Below are 17,606 nucleotides of genomic sequence, written 5' to 3'. Positions count from 1 at the left end.
CAATTTGTTATTTTGTTCAAAGCAATACATTTTATATGTTTAAATGTTGTGCATAATTCATTAAATATTTGATAACAAAAAAGATTTTAAGAAAATGTGTTCTTAATGAATAAACAAAGAGAAACATGTTGCTTAAAACTTAAAAATGATTATTTTTCAAAAGAATGCATGTTTTACAAAAGAATCTTATTGACAAAAAGAAGTATTTAAACTGATCAGTTGGGAGTATTTTGCAATAGACGCATTCAGACTGAAAAATGTCAACATATATGTGCTTATGGTTTTGCCTAGCAGCGTTTTTTGCTCTTCAGGGTGATTCTAGATCTACGGAAAAGATACACGGTAAGTTCTTACCATTATATATATATATATATATAGAAAAAAGTCAAATAGAATCCGTATGCTGGTAACATATAAGAAAATTAATATAAGATAATGACGGTTTCAAGTCATCACTTTTACTAGCGCTTTCACTGCTTTCACAGATCTTCAGGTAATGTGACTTGTATACATAAATGTTATAAAACAATTGATTGACGTTAACAAAAGTATGACGTTAACAAATACAAGGGAGACTACTAATGTCATTTTAAAATTAGAGTAAAGTCTTTAAAATGTTTCGTAAAAATTAAAATATTATTTATCATTTAATCCCGGGTTGAGAATGTTTATGAATAATTCTTCTTTCTTCTTCCGGAGAAAATCATTTTGACGATTGACCATATACAACGGAAATATTTTAAATCGTCCATTAGAACAACGATGGAAATGGTCGTTAGCCCTGATGATTGTTAAATCTTCATGGTTGGTTTGCTGTCTATGTACAGTCATTCTAGTCCGCAGTTCTGTTTTTGTCTCTCCAAAAAAAAAAAGAAAAAAAAAAAAAAAAAAGATTATCAACAGTAAAAGACAGTCAAAAAGTCTAAAACGATATTTAACATCTTCAAAATTCGACTTTAATGAAACTTTGCCTATTGTTAGAAAATGTACCGATAAACGATGTATAACATGTCCAGATTTAATAGAAGAAAGTTCAATTTACTTCAAAAATGGAAAGCATTTCACAGTCAAACAAAATATGTCTTGTAAAAATTCAAACGTCATTTATTCTCTCATATGTTCAAATTATGAGGAATTTTATATTGGAGAGACAAAAATAGAACTGCGGACTAGAATGACTGTACATAGACAGCAAACCAACCATGAAGATTTAACAATCATCAGGGCTAACGACCATTTCCATCGTTGTTCTAATGGACGATTTAAAATATTTCCGTTGTATATGGTCAATCGTCAAAATGATTTTCTCCGGAAGAAGAAAGAAGAATTATTCATAAACATTCTCAACCCGGGATTAAATGATAAATAATGTTTTAATTTTTACGAAACATTTTAAAGACTTTATTTCAATTTTAAAATGACATTAGTAGTCTCCCTTGTATTTGTTAACGTCATACTATTGTTAACGTCAATCAATTGTTTTATAACATTTATGTATACAAGTCACATTACCTGAAGATCTGTGAAAGCAGTGAAAGCGCTAGTAAAAGTGATGAATTGAAACTGTCATCATCTTATATTAATTTTCTTATATATATGTAGGACTCAAATCTATGGTGGGTTCCAGATCTATGGCAGATCCCTAATCTATGGCAAATATGACGTCATGTCATCCCAAATCTATGGCAGATTTGTTACAATCCTAATCTATGGCAAGTTTTGTAATTTCCTAATCTATGGCGGATTTTTGTTGTTTCCAAATCTATGGCAGATTTATGCAAATGAAAAACAATGCAGTACATATACGACCAATGACTTGTCTTAAACAAGTTGAAATGTACGACAACGGGAGTATGTCTATAAACTTTTGTGATAAACATTCCATAATGGTCAACCAAATCGTGATAGCAACCATAAAATATTGTAAACGGTGAAATCATATACCTTAATACATAAAAATAAGCATTTATTAATCTGTGCATGGTACCTGTTTAACCCATTCAAGTTAAACCAACTTATAGTAAGTCTTTTAACAAACAAGAAACACAGTTATTTTCATAAAAAAAAATGAACAGTTTGACTTTTCACATAATATCTATTTCATCATTAAAACATCTTTTTTATTTGATGACGATTTAAATCAAATTATTATCCAGCAATTTGATTTTTCACTTTTATCAACTTTGCTAGCTGTAGACGCTAAAATATTTACTATAACTCCTTTTTCTAAAATTTCAGGCACTGAAAACAGCGGTGCCCTTATTAATAGCGGGATTCGGGCGGTACAGCACATTTTGTCCCTCTTCCGGATAATAGGTCACATCTTGTCACACACCATGTGCAAATTGTTGTAGAGGGAAATATATTTACCTTCATCTGGAATGGTATTCAAATCTATGTGTTCCGCCATCGTTATAGGGAGCAAGCATTTCACTTCAAGGGGGGTTATGGTGTTTTTTTCTGAGTCAGAAATTTTTTTATTTAGTGTTGTGAAGCTATATCAATCAATTTTTTTTCAAAATTTAACACTATAAGGTATGGGGAAAATGTAGATTCAGAATACTTTTTGTTGTCATCTGTTTGATCAGAATATTTTTTTTTTCATCAAATTGGGGATCAGAATATTTTTTTTTAGGAAAAAAACATACCACCCCCCTTTTTTGAACTTGAAATGGTCGTATCCTGGTTCCCGGTACTACGTTCCAGGTTTTAGCTGATAGCCATACGCTGTCACGAGGTTATATTGGTATATGTGTAACAGACTGAATATTGCGATCGGGAACCAGTCTAAAATGGTCGTTCCCTTAGTGGCGGCGACGATGTAATATGGCGTTATTCAATTGTGACGTTATATGTCACTCTTTTTCCCGGAAAATTTTGCAATTTGAAGATATGCCATAGATTAGGAGAAAACAAAAATCTGCCATAGATCTGATTTGTCTGGCTTTTGTAACGTTGCATTTGCCATAGATTAGGAATCTGCCATAGATATGGAACCCGCCATAGATTTGAGTCCTACAAATTTCTTGTTAGAGGGGTCTAAATACAGCACAAACAACATTTTCCAAAAGACCAAAAAAGTGAAAAAGTATATTTTAACAAAACGCATTTGACTAACAGGTCGAACAACAAATGTTCTTAAACCTGCTGACTGCCATTGGCGATTGCCAAATAAACTTATCACCGATGGAATAAATGGATCTTAATTATAAATCTAATACTAAACAGAAAACAATAAACTTGCGGAAAAGATGATATACCGCAAACAAAAGGTGCAAAGGTTTTTGTACACCATATCCGGATTTCGACAATTAATGTCTCTTCAGTGATGTTAAGAATCGAAACGGTATTTGGAAAGCCATACAATTTGCCTCAATTTAGGATAGACTCTTGAATTTTGAGGAGTCAAAATAGGATGAACGGATCATATAAACCCGAAAGCAAATATAATAAAAGCCCAAACGAAAAAATATAAACAAGTCTTAATTGAAAACAACGTTCAAACCTATGATTGCGTTGGATAAAATCCACAATTTTTATACGTGTGCATGCAAAATAAATTTCTTGGTAGAGGGGTCTAAATACAGCACAAACAACATTTTCCAAATGACCAAAAAAGTGAAACAGTATATTTTAAGAAAACGCATTTGACTAGCAGGTCGAATAACTGATGTTCTTAAACCCTGCTGACTATATATAAATAAGTCTAAATTGAAAACAACGTTTTATTTACCTGCCACTATACATCATGTACTGTGTTACCACCCTAGATAAAGCCGAACTGGAAAGGCATTACATCGACCACTGAAAGCTATATTTTAACGTAGCCTAGGTGGTTGAGTAGTCTAGGATGCTGGACACGGTGCAGGCGGTGTTGTCACGATGTCATAAAAAGAAGGGTTCGAATCCCGCTGAGGGAATAACAATCTAACATTGTTGGGCTAAATTTGAGACGAATTATAACTATATTATGGTGTTAGCCCTGTATAACCACATCCGATGGAGAATGTCTGTCATAAAGTTGTATCTTATTTAGATATGTATACATATATACAAGTCTAAATTGAAAACAACAATCAAACCTATGATTGCGTTGGATAAAAACCGCAATTTTTATACGTGTACATGAAAAACAAATTACTTGGGAGAGGGGTCTAAAAACAGCACAAATAACATTTTCCAAAAGACCAAAAAAGTGAAAAAGCATATTTTAACAAAACGCATTTGACTAACAGGTCGAACAACGGATGTTCTTAAACCCTGCTGACTGTCATGGCGATTGCCAAATAAACGGATCACCAGATGTAACAAAATGGATCCTATTCATTAATTTAATACCAAACAGAAAACAATAAACTTCCGGAAAAGATGGTATAGCGCAAACATGAGGTGCAAACATTTGCACACAATATCCGGATTTCGCCAATAATGTCTCTTCAGAGATGTTAGGAATCGAAGCGGTATTTGGAAGGCCATAAAGTTTACCCCAATTTAGGATTGACTCTTGAATTTTGATTTTACATACATATCTAACTTTTATATCATATTATCTAATATTTTACGCGGAAAGCCTCTACTACAGATTATTTTAAAGAGTTTTTATTATCCTCATTTTAAGAGATTTTGATTATATTATATATATATGTATAACTCTTCTTCAGGTAAAGTTGGCCTTGAACTGTGTTGGCTTTTCAATTTGGCCCATTACGATACTGTTCTGAAGCGTGTTTAGGTGCGAGCTTTCTAATCTTTAGGTCACTGCTTACCTAATCAATGTTAATCTTAAATCACGTGTAGTGCACAAGATTACAAATAATTAAGCCTTCATCTGTTGTATGTTCTTTGTCGGGTTGCTATCTCTTTGACACAATCTCCTTTTCCATTTTATTTTCTATAACGAATAATTAACACATTAAGCCTCTCTAACTATTTGATCATACTTAGGGAAAGTGTTTCCAATACCATGAAAGATAACTATTGATATTTAGTGATTTTAAAATATATTGTGTAATCATTTATTTTTACAGGCAAACTTACAGGATCACAAGAGACAAACGAGGTTTGATCTTTTCTTAGCAAATCGTGTTTTTTCTTCTTTAGCGTATATATTTGTCATTTCTGTTTTCAAGCAATACCTTTTTTCCTGTCCTTAACGCTTGAATACGATTTTACTCGAGGGAAACTCAATTACTCGAGGGAAACTCAATTACTCGAGGGAAACTCAATTACTCGAGGGAAACTCAATCTGATATGTAATGATAGTAATACATTTGGTACATTCATTCTGCATTTAAGGATGTTTGCTCCTCTTGTTTTTGAATTTTTGCCAGATATTCGGAATCCTCTAGTTTTATCCATGTAGTGCCATTAAATTTTTTTGCCCACTAACCCCTACTTTTTACCCATAATTTGATTACATATAGTTTAAAATGCCATCTTTGAAAATCTTATAAAATCCTTGTTATTTTTTCATAGTTTTTGATTGAAAAAAGGTACCAATGTTGAATGTATGAAAAGTCTAGAGAGAATCATTTCCCGCCAAGTTTTCAATGGCTTATATCTCGAAAACAAGCACACGGACCCTTCATTTTGTTCTGCTTTTTTAGTTCCTTTATTTATATACTATCATTTTATAACAGTCTTTTAAAAAGCTTGTTATTTTGAAACAGAGTAGCGAACATCCTTAACAGTTTTACTATACAAAAAAAAATATAATAGGCTGATACCTTTGTACGCCAGTCGAAAGTTTTGTTTACTATTAACTAACTAGTAACGTTCGAATTAATAAAGATCAAAGCCTAAATGAAGTACGATGTCGAACAGCACGGATAACCTAAGATTCCGGAAGGTTTTGCCAAATACATCTTAGGTAATTTTGTCCTTGTGGAGAAAAAAAAAGATGTACTCTGGTATTATCACAATAAATATAAAAACTAATATCGTTTACGGGTATCCTGCTTCCATTATGAGAGTATGAGAATATCTATTACGATTTCCCCTATAGAATTACATACACTGTTAAAAAAATAAATTGGAGTTTTAACCCGATTTTTAAGTGTATTTGAATTTTCGTTATGGTTGTTGTATATATTTCTTTGGACGATCTCTAAGAACAGAGAGAGAAGATACATTCCAAGAAAACATGAAAATAATTTGAATGAGAAGGAGTTTTCAATTGTTAAAATTATAAATGATAGCTATAATAACATTGCAACCTTACACGATATGAAAACGTCAAATTGGTCCAAATGAAAACTTGCAAATAGCACATTGTGTATCATATCAAATAAACCATTGAACTTTAAAGAAGAAAAAAAAAAATAAACGTATAGTAAATTGCAATGCAATATCCATTCAATCTAATGCATTCTGTGTTTTTTTTTCGAAAGCGTACACCAAAACATTTGGTTGGTTAAAAACGGCATAAACAAAAGGAATCCAACCAATAATGTCACTTGCATGTTGAATACGAACAATGCAATGACCCGCAAGTCTTTATATTCCGAACCAACGGTGTTATACCACTTTCATGTTTGGTTACGAACAATGCTATGACCCGCTAGTCTTTATATTCCGAACCAATGGTGTTATGTCACTTTCATGTTTGGTTGCGAACAATGCAATGACCCGCTAGTCTTTATATTTCGAACCAATGATGTTATGTAACTTTCATGTTTGGTTGCGAACAATGCTATGACCCGCAAGTCTTTATATTCCGAACCAACGGTGTTATGCCACTTTCATGTTTGGTTACGAACAATGCTATGACCCGCTAGTCTTTATATTCCGAACCAATGGTGTTATGTCACTTTCATGTTTGGTTGCGAACAATGCAATGACCCGCTAGTCTTTATATTTCGAACCAATGATGTTATGTAACTTTCATGTTTGGTTGCGAACAATGCTATGACCCGCAAGTCTTTATATTCCGAACCAACGGTGTTATGCCACTTTCATGTTTGATTACGAACAATGCTATGACCCGCTAGTCTTTATATTTCGAACCAATGGTGTTATGTCACTTTCATGTTTGGTTGCGAACAATGCAATGACCCGCAAGTCTTTATATTCCGAACCAATGGTGTTATGTCACTTTCATGTTTGGTTGCGAACAATGGAATGACCCGCAAGTCTTTATATTTCGAACCAATGATGTTATGTCACTTTCATGTTTGGTTACGAACAATGCAATGACCCGCAAGTCTTTACATTTTGAACCAATGATGTTATGTCACTTTCATGTTTGGTTGCGAACAATGCAATGACCCGCAAGTCTTTATATTTCGAACCAATGATGTTATGTCACTTTCATGTTTGGTTACGAACAATGCAATGACCCGCAAGTCTTTATATTCCGAACCAATGGTGTTATGTCACTTTCATGTTTGGTTGCGAACAATGCAATGACCCGCTAGTCTTTATATTCCGAACCAATGATGTTATGCCACTTTCATGTTTGGTTGCGAACAATGCTATGACCCGCTAGTCTTTATATTCCGAACCAATGATGTTATGTCACTTTCATGTTTGGTTGCGAACAATGCAATGACCCGCTAGTCTTTATATTCCGAACCAATGATGTTATGCCACTTTCATGTTTGGTTGCGAACAATGCTATGACCCGCAAGTCTTTATATTCCGAACCAATGGTGTTATGTCACTTTCATGTTTGGTTGCGAACAATGCAATGACCCGCTAGTCTTTATCTTCCGAACCAATGATGTTATGTCACTTTCATGTTTGGTTACGAACAATGCTATGACCCGCTAGTCTTTATATTCCGAACCAATGATGTTATGCCACTTTCATGTTTGGTTACGAACAATGCAATGACCTACAAGTCTTTATATTCCGAACCAATGGTGTTATGTCACTTTCATGTTTGGTTGCGAACAATGCAATGACCCGCTAGTCTTTATATTCCGAACCAATGATGTTATGCCACTTTCATGTTTGGTTGCGAACAATGCTATGACCCGTTAGTCTTTATATTCCGAACCAATGATGTTATGTCACTTTCATGTTTGGTTGCGAACAATGCAATGACCCGCTAGTCTTTATATTCCGAACCAATGATGTTATGTCACTTTCATGTTTGGTTACGAACAATGCTATGACCCGCTAGTCTTTATATTCCGAACCAATGATGTTATGTCACTTTCATGTTTGGTTACGAACAATGCAATGACCTACAAGTCTTTATATTCCAACGGTGTTATGTCACTTTCATGTTTGGTTGCGAACAATGCAATGACCCGCTAGTCTTTATATTCCGAACCAATGATGTTATGCCACTTTCATGTTTGGTTGCGAACAATGCTATGACCCGTTAGTCTTTATATTCCGAACCAATGATGTTATGTCACTTTCATGTTTGGTTGCGAACAATGCAATGACCCGCTAGTCTTTATATTCCGAACCAATGATGTTATGCCACTTTCATGTTTGGTTGCGAACAATGCTATGACCCGCAAGTCTTTATATTCCGAACCAATGGTGTTATGTCACTTTCATGTTTGGTTGCGAACAATGCAATGACCCGCTAGTCTTTATATTCCGAACCAATGATGTTATGTCACTTTCATGTTTGGTTACGAACAATGCTATGACCCGCTAGTCTTTATATTCCGAACCAATGATGTTATGTCACTTTCATGTTTGGTTACGAACAATGCTATGACCCACTAGTCTTTATATTCCGAACCAATGATGTTATGTCACTTTCATGTTTGGTTACGAACAATGCTATGACCCGCTAGTCTTTATATTCCGAACAAATGATGTTATGTCACTTTCATGTTTGGTTACGAACAATGCTATGACCCGCTAGTCTTTATATTCCGAACCAATGATGTTATGTCACTTTCATGTTTGGTTACGAACAATGCTATGACCCGTTAGTCTTTATATTCCGAACCAATGATGTTATGTAACTTTCATGTTTGGTTACGAACAATGCTATGACCCGCTAGTCTTTATATTCCGAACCAATGATGTTATGTCACTTTCATGTTTGGTTACGAACAATGCAATGACCTACAAGTCTTTATATTTCGAACCAATGATGTTATGTCACTTTCATGTTTGGTTACGAACAATGCTATGACCCGCTAGTCTTTATATTCCGAACCAATGATGTTATGTCACTTTCATGTTTGGTTACGAACAATGCAATGACCTACAAACCTTTAAATTCCTAAGCGGCGAATTCATGATAGGCCTCTGATTATACTTTTGAAAATATTATACAATTATAGCCTTTGTATGAGGTCGATACGAGGTTATATTGACGTAAGAGAAGCATATTGACTGAGGACGAAGTCCGAGGTCGATATGCTTCTCTGGATCGATATAACCTCGTATTGACCTGAACCAAAGGCTACAATTGTTATATTATTAATCAACAACTATTGCATGAACAATGTAAAATTGGGGATTTCTAGAATCTATTTTTAGTAACATGCTGTATGCCCTGTGCAATATGCTGTTTTTGACCTACGAAAAGCTAAACACAACAGTATTGGCGTGCAACCTGAGCAAATACAAATGTACATGTGATCAAGTTTTAACGAATCACAAATCCTTAAAAATATTCGATTAATAATATCAAATTATACTGATAACGATATTTAAAATATTATTATATTCAAATACAGGTTGTAGATCGAGTGAAAAGATATAATGTCGACTACACAGACTATGTATATGTCGATCATGGACAAGGAAATAACCAAGGTAAATAAATTCGTTGCTATACAACAGTCTATTCACAAATTCATTTGTTTCCCTGTAATTTGAGATCCATTTTTAAGAGCTGTTTCCTGATCGGAGTGACATACGTATTCATTGAAAATGAAGCTCTATTTGAAAGTACACATTTATCTGTGTGTAATCTGTATGTTTGTAAAAACATTTCTATAGGACTTATTATTTTCTTATGCTAAACAGTTTTGATATCAATAGTTATTAATCAGTTAAAGAATTTGTTTTAAACGCCTTTGTATCACTTTCAACTTAGTATGCATGGGGAGCATTTGTATCCGGTTGTGACATTTTGAACGACTGTGGATTCGCATCAAATAAGTTTGAATTTACCAAATCATAAAATCACGTGGTATTTGTTGTGATTGATATTGTTTCACTTAATCATAATTTTGAAGTTTTATTTTTATGTATACAAATTATGCAAAATGCTCCTGCATAATTGATTATTATCAAGTGTTCATGCACAATTCATAACGTTAATATATGAAATAAACTCCGAGTTTGAGCTGCCAAAAACTCTTATATATGAGATTATAAAACTTTTAATATTTGTTTATCAACGCATCTGTTCTTGCGATGTTATTGTATGTGATTTTCTCTCTGTCAGTTTAATATATCTAAATGGTATAACAAATATATTTTCAAAATGCGCATTTGTATATTGCAGGCAATCAAATTCAAAAACAAAATCACGTGTTTATATCTTCTTTCAATTAAATCGAATTGACCAAATGTATCACGATTCTGAAATGATGGATGCAATTAATCCTTTCAACATGCTGAAATTGAAATATTATTAATTTATGAAAATAACGTATTTTTGAACATCAATATATATCTGTTTCTTTTTATTTATTAATTACTTCATACACTTTTGATATGACGAAAATTTAAATAATCATATTTTACACGGACATATTGAACGGATAATTATGCATGCTACTTAAACCGAAGGCCGACTACGGAATACAAATATACAATATATTGTGGTCCCTATTCGACCGGCGGGCTCATGTGATAGAGTGTGTAAACATGACAATCGAACAGAAATGTAAAAACAGCTACTTGAATTCCGACAAATAGATAGTTGTTTAAACAGAAAGGTGAATTGTTTTATGTTTGATTCTTACAGGTGAAACTTATGAAGTCGTTGGTGAGTTATCATAACACCGCTGTGGTTCACATAGATATAGGAAGATGTGGTATGAGTGCAAATGAGACAACTCTCCATCCAAGTTAAAAGTAAACCATTATAGGTCAAGGTAGGGCCTTCAACACGGAGCATTGGCTCACATCGAACAGCAAGCTATAAAGGGCCCCAAAAATTAATAGTGTAAAATCATTCAAACGGAAAAACCAACGGTCTAATCTATATAAAAACGAGAAACGAGAAACACGTATGAACTACATAAACAGACGACAACTACTGTAATCAGATTCCTGACTTAGGACAGGTGCAAACATTTGCAGCGGGATTAAACGTTTTAATGGTGCCAAACCTTCTCTCTTCTCTGAAACAATAGTATAACATCACAACATAGAAAAACACACTATAAAATATCAATTGGAAGGCTTAACCCAATCAAAAAACGTAAATTAACACACAATGAACGAATAAATTTGACCTGTGACACCTGAATGCAAATACACAGTTAATAAAAACTTACAAGGGATAAATAATTAAAGTCAAAAGTAAATACACAGGTTTAAACAAAGTTAACGTATGATATCACTGTGAAATTTCAAACAATTTATAGAAAATCATCACTTTTGAAGAAACCTGCGTCATATTATACACAGGTAAATGAAAATAATTTTGTTGTTAAGTATACTTCTTCTTCTGTGTGTATAAAATCTTCCGTTTAGGAATACCAAGAAATTTCTTTAATATCAATAAAACTAATCTAACACTTGGTACATATGGGGTGAATATCAACAATAAAAATATACAATTAGTGCTAGATAAAACTTCCTGTACAGGTACAAGTACAGCATCTAAGGAAAAATGAAATAATTTTGATGTTCATACATACAATGCTAAAATAGTAATTTATTCGCCGTTTAAAAATCGAATACAAGGATAGTTCTACAAAATTTATAGCAATCTTTGTTTTAAATAGTAGCATTATCTTGGATTCTGTATTTACAATAAATATTTACAAGACCCTTAACAAAATCAAATTTAGTTTTTCTTCTTTGTTGTCTCGTGTGAGCGTGCTCACCTTGAACGCTGGAGGTCATTGTTTATATCTTCGATCGGATCAAGCAAATTCTGAATGGTAATAGTCAGAACAGCCATTCTACAAACGTATGAACGGCTAAAGTACAAAAAGAGGGACGAAAGATACCAGAGGGACAGTCAAACTCATAGATCGAAAACAAACTGACAACGTCATGGCCAAAAATAAAATGACAAACAGACAAATAATAGTACAGATGACACAACATAGAAAACTAAAGACTAAGCAACACGAACCCAACCAAAAACTGGGGGTGATCTCAGGTGCTCCGGAAGGGTAAGCAGATCCTGCTTCACATGTGGCACCCGTCGTGTTGCTAATGTTATTACAAATCCGGTAAATAGTCTAGTTCGGTAAGTCACATTCGTGAAAAGGGAAGGGTATTGTAGTTACGACATAAGGAACATATCCGATATCATCTGTGAAACGGTTATTCCATAACGGTCAACCAACTCGTGATGGCGTCCGTAAAATTTACGAAGGGATAACTTCAACTTCACCATTTGAAACTCTTGGTTTAATAGCTTCCTTGTGAGCAGCAATCCTCTATCAAGGAAATCATGATGTACAACGTAGTAGTGATTAAGAGCATAAGGAGTGACTTTGATCAGCATGGACCATAATACTGATGAAGTATCCGTTATCTGTTATCCGAAATATTAATCGATATTTGTACGTGTTGTTTTTTCTTTTCCTTTTTTAATTTTGGTATTGTTTTGTACATGTTTGATGCAAATACTAGTATATAATAAGATAGATGAATAACCAAATTACCAATTTTGTGACTTTTGTCTCCCTTATATATTCAGTTATTTTTGATTCGACAGCAAGTGATGAGCCCCATGAAGTCGAAACACGCGTCTGGATTAAAAATTATCAGCATGGGATCTTTGATGGTTTTTAGTACAAATAATAATGTCAATGGTATCTATTATTGTAGAAATATTATACTGATAATGTGGAGCGGTCAATGCTATGTCCGATGAAGTTTTAACATTTATTCAATATAATGGTCAATGTTATCTTTGAGGCTTTTCTGTACTAATAACATGGAGTCGTCAGTGGTAGCGCCAAATTATAAACGTTGGTTCTTTCATGAGTTTTGGTACTAACAATATTCAGTGGTCAATAATATTGTTGATGGGTCTTTTGTTCTTACAATTTGTAGTGGTCAATGATAGCGCCAGGAGGAATTATAGCGGAAATCGTTATACGACCGGATTGAGGGGGATTTTGGAGAGGTTTACAGAGTAGATAATAATGGGTCAAACCTACAGAAAAATGAACAATAAAAAATTAGGGAAAAAGAAAAATATGATAAAAAAATAAAAAGTAATGGGTGTTTAAATCTAAAGAATAGCGGATAATAGTTTAAAATTATCTAAAAAATCAAATAGAAAAATTTGCCTTAATAATGTAAAGATATATAAATGAAGAACTCCCCATTCATACCTTCATGTCGATTCCTCGTACAATATGTCTAACTTCGACATTCATTTATGTGAAGGACTACATAATTTTGTATGTCCTCTGTTAAATCAAAGCACCACCCCAGATCCTACAATTACAAACAGAGTTTGCCAGAGCATTTTTATGTCTTAGTCTTGTTAATAGAAACACTTTTTATAATGAATGATGAATTCTATATAAACACTGATAACATGAAAACAAAAACTCTCATAAAAAGGATAGGAAGGTACATATTAAAACATTATACATGACAATGTCAATTGGCCGTTTCAGAACCCAATGCATTCTGGGTAATTTCATTGTTCGTACACCAAAATAAAAACGACATCACGTTATTGGTTGAATTTCAATTGTTTTGGACGTTGTTAGCCAATAATCAGCGTTTTGGTGTTCGCTTTTGAAAATATTACCCATAATGCATTAGATTCCGAAACGGCGAGTTCAAGAAAGAAAAGAATAATATCAATTTAAAACTTTCTATTTTCACCTTTCAGAAATAGGACTACCTGGACCGCCTGGACCACCAGGAATTGGTCTTGCAGGTAAGGCGTATCAGAAATTAATATGATAGACCCGAACTAGATTTTATATATAACGCGTTTCAATTAATATGTTTATGATTAGAGTTTACGCTTAGGAATTATACTTTACAATTTCTTTTATAAATCAGTTGTGTCAAACTTTTTGAATGAATTCGGAAAAAAATGGCTTGCCTAAAACCCTTGCTGAATATTGAGTTATAATTGAGCAAAATAACAAAATGTCAAGTGATATTTTTTTAAACATATTTTCTGTCTACTTATTTTAAAATAATGCACGAAAGTATTCAACAATTTTTCAATATAAACAAAAAGAATATAATGTGAACCAAACAATCGCTATTTCCTTTTATTCATAGTTAATCAATAATGTTAATTTTGTTTTATTTTCTATAGGAAAAAGAGGACGAACTGGACGTACTGGACCTCCCGGATCCAAAGGATATAGAGGAGAACCTGGAAAAACAGGACCTGTTGGATCTCAAGGGTTAACTGGACCGAGGGGTTTCATTGGATTTACAGGACCTGCTGGACAGTCGGGACCATCTGGACCTGCTGGACCATCTGGACCAACTGGACCTATTGGATCCACCGGTCCCTCCGGACCTCATGGTCCAACTGGACCTTCTGGACCAGCTGGACCAAAAGGAATGAATGGACAAACAGGACCTTCTGGGCCCGCAGGACCTCAAGGACCAACTGGAAATTCTGGTCCAAAAGGGATGACTGGGGCACCAGGACCTTTTGGGCTGTCTGGTCCTGTTGGACCTTCAGGTCCTGTTGGGCCAGCAGGGCCTAAAGGAATGCAAGGGACGAAAGGTGATACTGGACTGACTGGACCTTCTGGACCAAGTGGACCTACTGGACAAGCAGGACCATCCGGTCCTACCGGACCAAGTGGACCTTCAGGACCATCCGGACCGGCCGGACCATCTGGTCCGGTCGGACCCAGTGGACCTTCAGGACCTTCAGGACCCTCTGGTCCAACTGGGCCAACCGGACCAGCAGGTCCGATAGGTCCAAAAGGACCAAAAGGTATGCCCGGCAATAATGGTGGAGGAAATGGATGAGGAGGTGGATAATAATAGGTATATAATAATAATACAGTTTTAATCATGTTGTATGTTTTGAAAACCGTAATGCTATACTATTTATCAAAAAGTTTAATGATACTGAAGAGCTTTGTTTTCAATATCAATTTAATGTCGAATATTTTTACGTTTGTGTAATAATACAATTTCTCCAATTTTTTACGCCACACGACTACTAGGCTATTCAGTTAATTCACTGTGTATAAATTGCAAGTTTGTGTAAAAGTACTGTTCTTGTATTGTTCACAAACACAGATATGTGTGTCTGAAAGTGTTTTTCTATTGTTCATGGTAACCTAAATACATAATTGTAACCTATATAAAAAGAGCGAATTTAGTATGATTGTCAATTAGACAACCACCCAACAAAGTTAAAATTGAGTGGATGTAAGCCATTAAAAGTAACTGTACTGTCTTCAACAACGAGAAAAACATAAACCGTATGCTTTAAAAGGCCTCGACCATATCAGGTGTTTGTTTTTTTTTATATTACTAATCCCATTATTTTAACCGATTACTCGAACACTCGATTCTATAATTTGCTGATTGCCATCCCAAATTTGAAAGAGACAAGATTGATCATGCGTTTCAGTAAATTTTCATATTCTATAATGAGATGTTATGAATATGTTTTTTTTTAAAACAGGAACGTAAACGAACGCTCATGGAAGACGTGTGTATTCATCTATGGTAGCTTGAAGAAAGTTACCTGACAGTATCAAATGATGTAATATCGAATAAAAATGAAATCAAACAAATTTCCTTATAGTTGTTATTACTATCCTGTTTCCCTATTTAACTGATAACAGTTGTGTCCAGTCACCTAAAATATCATCAAAGAATACAGTTGTGTATGCTTATAATTTAATAAGGCATACACACGTTTCATCTAAACAAGATTGATCAATTGGACTCAAATCAACACAATTGTAAGCTTACTCAAGAATACAAGGGGCTAAACAGCAATGCAAACCATCACTTCGAGTACGTGTGCCAAATATCGTTAAGGTATCAATGCCTTGGGAAAGAAAAACACTTTGTGTTTTGAATGATTTTAAACTTTTATGACAGAACATTGACAGTTAATGATTGAATCAATTATGTTTGATATCAGCATACTTGAGCTGAACAAGCTAGTAATAACGAAACGTCCTCTAGCAGTGTCATTGAAATAATAGTTATAAACACGCTTCAAAGATTGCAGGATAATAATTAAATACGTCAGACTTATATACAAGTGGCGCTAACGTACATAACTGTTACTTATCGAAAATACTGCTAACAGTTTCGTGATAAAAGTTTTCACGTCGTAAGTAGTCAAAACTCTAAAATTATTGACATGGAATAACATGACGTGGTCAGTTCTGCTAAAAAAATGAAAACAAAAATCATCCGAAAAACTAAGGTTTTTGGACTCAAGGGCATCGATGCTTTGATATTAGTCCTGCAGATTGGTGACAAAATTATGAGTTCGATGATAAAAGCACACAATTGTGCATGGACGTAGTTCTAGGTATTCAAACTATATTAGCTATAGACCCATCTTGAAATTTCAATATGGCAGCTATTTCCAAGATGGCCGTCATAAAATATCAAAATCCAAATATATCAATTATATAAGGTCACATTAAAGGTCAAATTTGGCATGGTAGTAGTGCTGGAGGTTTCAAAAAAATATTACCTATGAACCTACCTTGAAATTTCAATATGTCGGCTTTTTCCAAGATGGCTGCCACACAATATCAAAATAAAAAAATATCCCTTACATTAGTTCAAATTTGTCAAGAAATTAGTGCTGGGTGCTTCGATCAATACTTGCTAAATTTCAATATGGCGGTTTTTTCCGAAGATGGCCGCTATTAGACATCAAAATCAACACATTTTTATAGAAGGTTACAAAGTGTTTTATTTTGATGTACCTAAGTGCCCTATAATACCAAGTGTATGCCACATTAATATACTAAAGCCAAACATCAAAAGATTTGTGAGGAAAGTATAGAAAAATCGTAACTACGGTTCTATTCTTGCAGAACAGTAGTATACAACAAGGGATCACGTATAAAAACTGGCGTTATTCGCATATTTAAAAGAGAGGCGAACGAAATAAAAGGGACATTCAAACTTATAAGTCGAAAATAAACTGACAACGCCATGGCAAACAAAAACCCAAAAAGATAAACAGACAAAGAAAAGTACATAAAACACAGCATAGAAAACTAAAGCCTGAGCAACACAAACCCCACCAAAAACTGGGGGTGATCTCAGGTGATCTGGAAGGGTAAGCCATTCCTGCTCCGCATGTGGCACCCGTCGTGTTGTTCATGTTAGTACAAATTCATTAATACGTTTAATTCGGTATGTTGCATTCGGTGAAATGGGGACGGGATTGTAGTCACGACAATTAAAACAGGTCCGTTGCCATCTGTGAAGCGAATGTTTTATAACGGTCAACCAACTCATGATGGCGTCCGTAAAATTAACGGAGTGATGATTTCAACTTC

General features: G+C 34.2%; 1 protein-coding gene across 1 annotated transcript; it reads left to right on the top strand.

Moving 5' to 3' along the window:
- Positions 1–229: 229 nt before the first annotated feature.
- On the top strand, positions 230–15,863 carry LOC127722978 (collagen alpha-1(I) chain-like). The gene is made up of 7 exons (XM_052229377.1): positions 230–342; positions 5,028–5,059; positions 9,657–9,735; positions 10,898–10,918; positions 13,970–14,017; positions 14,411–15,102; positions 15,752–15,863. The coding sequence occupies exons 1-6, from the start codon at positions 258–260 to the stop codon at positions 15,082–15,084; spliced, it is 939 nt and encodes a 312-aa protein (XP_052085337.1). The 5' UTR covers positions 230–257; the 3' UTR covers positions 15,085–15,102; positions 15,752–15,863.
- The last annotated feature ends 1,743 nt before the right edge of the window (positions 15,864–17,606 follow it).

This window comes from Mytilus californianus, unplaced genomic scaffold, assembly GCF_021869535.1.
Source record: "Mytilus californianus isolate M0D057914Y unplaced genomic scaffold, xbMytCali1.0.p SCAF_13, whole genome shotgun sequence".
NCBI lineage: Eukaryota > Metazoa > Mollusca > Bivalvia > Mytilida > Mytilidae > Mytilus > Mytilus californianus.
Note: the sequence above shows the minus strand (reverse complement) of the source record. Positions and strands in the feature narration are given on the sequence as shown.

Excerpts from the sequence above, each read along its gene's own strand:
- LOC127722978 (XM_052229377.1), top strand. The coding sequence starts at position 258 with ATGTCAACATATATGTGCTTATGGTTTTGCCTAGCAGCGTTTTTTGCT. Across the intron at positions 10,919-13,969 it reads TGAAACTTATGAAGTCGTTG|AAATAGGACTACCTGGACCG; the intron begins GTGAGTTATCAT and ends TTCACCTTTCAG. Across the intron at positions 14,018-14,410 it reads ACCAGGAATTGGTCTTGCAG|GAAAAAGAGGACGAACTGGA; the intron begins GTAAGGCGTATC and ends TATTTTCTATAG.